Below are 4,919 nucleotides of genomic sequence, written 5' to 3'. Positions count from 1 at the left end.
GTACTGCATCAATCATAAAGGTACATTCTCTTCCCAGGTTTCCATCCTTGTCTTCATTCTGCTTCATTCTCCAAAAGCACCTGGGATGAATAAAATCAGCCTCAAGAAGTGGAATGTTCAGAAGCAAGAATAGTAAAATCAAGGTGAACATATTTTTCCTCTTCTGAGCCTGGGCTGCATTGACTGAAGTGCCAAACATATCAGCAAATCAAACAAGTATCAATATATCCCCATGTACTATTAACACTGTGTCCCAGGGAAATGCTACATCTGCATTCATGTTTCCTTTTTTACAGATATTTACTCATCCCTGGAGGACTCTCTGACACTCTCTCCTGAGGAACTACATCTGATGTCCACTGCGCATGTCATAAACTTGTTTGATAAATATAGATTACTATATGTGTGATGGATGACATCACACATGTTTGTGGAAATTAATGTCCCCGGAAAGATTCTTCTTTGTGAAAATTAGGTCCCAGACCGGCCTGACAATCTGTTTATATGAACCCCTTAAATAATTTCAATGGGTTTTGTTAGTTGATCCACCGTGAGACATACATTAATGGTTCTGGAATGATTCACAAAATCTGATGTCATGATTATACACTGGCCATTGTGTTACAAATCCCCATAGAGAGAAAAGCAGCCTCATGTTTAGAGCATTTTAAATCCATTGAGAATGAAGTATGGGCAAAGCTACAGCAGTGACAGGTACAGAATATCTAATCAAAATCTGTACTTACATTGTCTTGAGAATTAAAAACTTTGTCCAATCTTGAAAGGTCCTGAATCCTGCTGTATCCAAAACTACCCAGATAATCATAGACCCACCATTTCCTTAAATATTTTTATTCATATTAAACTCATTGTTTATCTTAATTTTTACTTTCATTTACAATATTCTCCTGTATGATTAGGATTTTACTTTCTTCCAATAAATAGCATGAATTTGATATGTATTTATTTAATTTTAAATATTTTATTTATTTATATTTCAGTCATTGATCTGTTCTTAGACCTCTTGCTTTTCAAATATTCAGTAAGATCCAGTGAGAATGCTAGATCTGTGTGCTCATTTCAAAACCTACAAAAGTCCTAGCACTCATATTCTCATTGAATATTAATAAGAAACTAACTGAATAATTATTTGAGTTCTAAATATGATCTCCAACTGTGACCCTCAGTTCTCATAGATCAATACCTTGTTTAGACCTGTCTCTTCTACTTTATGTTTGACTTTCTACATTGATTTTGCCAATTTTACTTTCCAGTAGTTGTTGTGAAAAATTCATAAAATTAGAATCTTAGAAGCAAATAGTAAGTGGCAAGCGTATCTATTTTTAACGAATAAACTATTCTTATGCAACTTTTATACTCATCTATTTTTGATTATTTTTAGAACCTGTACTCCCAACTGAAGAGTTTATTGAAATTGTAGTATGATCCAAGGATATGGAATGCAGGTAAAGTAGCACAAACATAGGCAATTCTCTGTTAAGTGTTGTGGTATGTCATATTTAGATTTAAAATGAGGCAAATGGGGCTTGTTTCTTTTCTAAATTTTGTTGAAATGTTGAAATATCAACAATATCCATGTGTATGATCTAGTACCACTGCCCTATGAGGCTAAAATATGGATATAGAAATATATGAGGTGTAGACTTTTTTCCATAGGAAAGCAAAGTAATTTTCCAAACTGGCTTCAGAAGGTACCTGATCTCCATATCCTTTGGGTGTTTTTAATTCTCAAAAATACCTCTCCTACTTACTTCATGTAAAAATGTGTGTGCATAGACACACAAATACATACATTTATACATTTATTGACTTTTGTGATAAAGCCTACATGGTAATGGTAGTTGATATTTTTTATTTGTTCTTGGATTCACTTTGCAACAATTTTATTTTGGTTTTGTACCAAGGTTCATAAGAAAAATTATTGTATGAATCCCCTTCTTGGTTAGTTCATTGTGTGGCTTAGTTATTGTGGGACCATAGCCTCATAGTCTGAACTGAGCAATGTCTCTTCTGTTTCTCTTTTTTGGGATAATATCAGATTAATGGTCTTATATCTTAGATTATCTCAAAGAATTCTGTCCTAAAATTATTTATGTCTTGCTTTTGGGGGAGCAAAGTTGGGAGAATTTTAGTGAATTCTTTGATGTCATTGTTGGTTTGCGTTCTGTGTAATTTGTTATTCTGACTTTCTTTAAGTGTAGAAAGTGGTATGTATTGAGGAAAATGTCCATATATTTCAGATTTTATATTTGGGGAAGCATAAGGTTTTAAAGTATGTCTTTAAGATTATCTAGATTTTCTTCTGTTTCTATTATTAACCCCCCTCTCCTTTTCTAATTTTGTAAATTGTATAAATTCTCTACCCTTTTCATTGATTTGAATACTTCTTGGTCTTGTTCATATTTTTTTCTTTAATTGACATGCTTTGTATTAATCACTTTGTTTTTATTTTAGTGATTTAATCCCACGGTTTGATTATGACTTTCTATCTACTCCTCCTGGGTGTGATTATATCTTATTTTTCTAGAGGCTTACTGTGTACTTTGGTATAAGTACTGTGAAATCAGCCCATATTTTTATGTGCTATGAACTTTCCCCAATCCCTTTTTTGATTAATGAAAGGGATTTCTTTGTGTGACCTTGGCTTTTCTGGAAGTAGTTCTATAGACAAGACCAGCCTCAACATTACATATATCCTTCTGCATCTGCCTCCCCATAATGAAATAAAAAGCATGATACACTAACACCAGCTTGAACTTGCCTCTTTCAATGACTATCATTGTGACCAGTGAGTTTGTATATGCTGTGTAATCACTTACATTGAATTCTAAACAAGTTTTTCATTTCTTTATTTCTGTCATGATCCATTTTTTATTTGGAAGAGAATTATTCAGTTTCCATAAGTTTGTAGTCTTTCTGTTGTTGATGTTGATGTGGATAGGTTGCAGTGATTTTTTTCAATTTCCTTGTATATGTTATGACTTTGTATTAATCTCTTTGTTTTTATTTTGTTGTTTTAATCTCACAGTTTAAATATGACTTTCTGTCTCCTACATTTGGATGTAATTATTTCTTTTTATTCTAAAGGTTTCTGTGAATTCATTCTTTGTCTAAATGAATATTTAGTAAATTTTGGAGAATTTTTTATAAGAAGCAGAAAGCAATGTTTACTATGTATTTTCAGGGGAAATATAATATAAATATTTGTTAGGTTTGTTTGGTTTACAAAATTTGGTCACTCCAGTATTTCTCTGTTTAATTTTTGTCTGCATGAGCTGACCATTAGTGAAAACTAAAAACTGAAGTATAACACTATCAAGGTTGAGGGTATGTATGAAATTGTAGTAGTGGGTTTTTGGGGGGTTTATTTGGGGGGTGGGTTTTTTTGTTTTTTGTTTGTTTTTTGTTTATTTGTTTGTTTGTTTTTTGCTAACATTGATGTCCTTGTTTTGAGGACACAGAAGAGAACTGAAAAGTCATCATGGGTTTTTAAACTTTGATAAGTGCAGAGGATTCTTCCTTATACTTTCAGTTTGGTTTTTGTCTGAAATCTAGTTTGTTTCACATTGATGTGAATACACAAACCTTCTTCTTAGGAAGATTTTGTTAGAATATTATTTTTCATCACTGTATCCTAAGATAATATCCATATTTTTCTTTGAAACACGCTCATTGGATGCTATAAAATGATGAATTATATTTTCACATACAATCTGTTATTCTGTGTCTTTTTATTATTGAGAAGTTGAAACCATTGATATTTAGACATAATAATGACCAATCATTGTTGATTTGTTTTTATCAAAGTTGTATTTGTTCCTATCTTTTCATTTCCTTGTAGGAAATTTTGTATCATCTTTAAAGGCATATCTTGCTGCAGATTGTATTCTGAGATTTTATGGGGCAACTCAGCTGAAGTTTCTCAGAATCTTTGCATATCCAAGAATTCTGATTTATCTTATTCTTATTTATTCGTATCCAAGAATCCAAGATTTCTGGCAATCCAGAAAGTGTCCCGTGGCTGAAATTTGCTTAGGTGATGGGTCTTACAGCTTAGTCCCTATATCAGATATGAAGTTTTGTTATGCAGAAATTTACTTAGTAAAGAGTCTTGTGTGTAAAAATATAAAGATCTTCAATGAAACACTCAAGGTTTATTCCTTACAAGGCTGATCTCTCCTGATGAGAAGAAGCCTAAATTTACCTTCTAGTTGCTCTCTTTCTTCCATTGATTGTTCTGCAGAACCCACCAACACTAACACTGTCTGTGGGAAGCTATCCTTATCACATCATTGCCATTAACAAGTCTGTGCGCATGCGCTGGAAGGTTTTCCCGCCTTGATTAATCTGACAGTTGGAACACGTCATGTGGCCTGAGGCAACAGGAGCCCATCAGAGACTGCCACGTCCCAGGCGAGCTTAGCTCTCTATATAAGGGAAGGGTTTTAGGCCCTTGGGGTCCCTCCTCGTTTATGAAGCTTATGCGCTCCCTCTCAAGATGCATTAAAGCTTATACTGCAGAAGGATCCTGAGTGTGCCGCGTCTTTCCTGCTGGCGGGAGGTTGCGCGGGACAACTGTCCACAGAGATTTCCAAGAAAAATGTCCTTTTAGCTGACCTTTAGGATTGAGGATAAGCTAAAAGGAGGTTTTGAAGGATTCAATTAAGGGAGGAAAGCAGGGAGCGTTCATTGGTCTTATGAGAATGGAAGTAGTGAGTGAGGAAATGACACACTATAAAGACTACTGCAAAGTTAAGAATGATAATGGGATGGACATTTTGATGAGTATTGGTATTAGCTCTTCTTTGAAAATTGGTAGAATTCTGCACTAAAGCCATCTGCCTCTGGGCTTTTTTGTTTTTGTTTTTGTTTGCTTTGGGTTTTTTATTTTGGTTTTG

The 4,919-nt window shown here is 33.9% G+C and overlaps 1 protein-coding gene across 4 annotated transcripts in view; it reads right to left on the bottom strand.

Annotated features, from left to right (window-relative positions):
- The window catches only part of LOC114633703 (vomeronasal type-2 receptor 116-like), a 16,184-nt gene extending 16,033 nt beyond the window's left edge, over positions 1-151 (bottom strand). For all 4 annotated transcript variants that reach the window (XM_028782311.1, XM_028782310.1, XM_028782309.1 and 1 more), the window contains exon 1: positions 1-151. This exon is cut by the window's left edge. In XM_028782311.1, the coding sequence (XP_028638144.1) occupies positions 1-151 (151 nt within the window).
- Positions 152-4,919: the final 4,768 nt, after the last annotated feature.

The sequence above is a fragment of the Grammomys surdaster genome, unplaced genomic scaffold (assembly GCF_004785775.1).
Source record: "Grammomys surdaster isolate TR1022 unplaced genomic scaffold, NIH_TR_1.0 734, whole genome shotgun sequence".
NCBI classification, from domain to species: Eukaryota; Metazoa; Chordata; class Mammalia; order Rodentia; family Muridae; genus Grammomys; species Grammomys surdaster.
The sequence above is the reverse complement of the archived record's forward strand: the minus strand, read 5'-3'. Positions and strand labels throughout refer to the sequence as shown.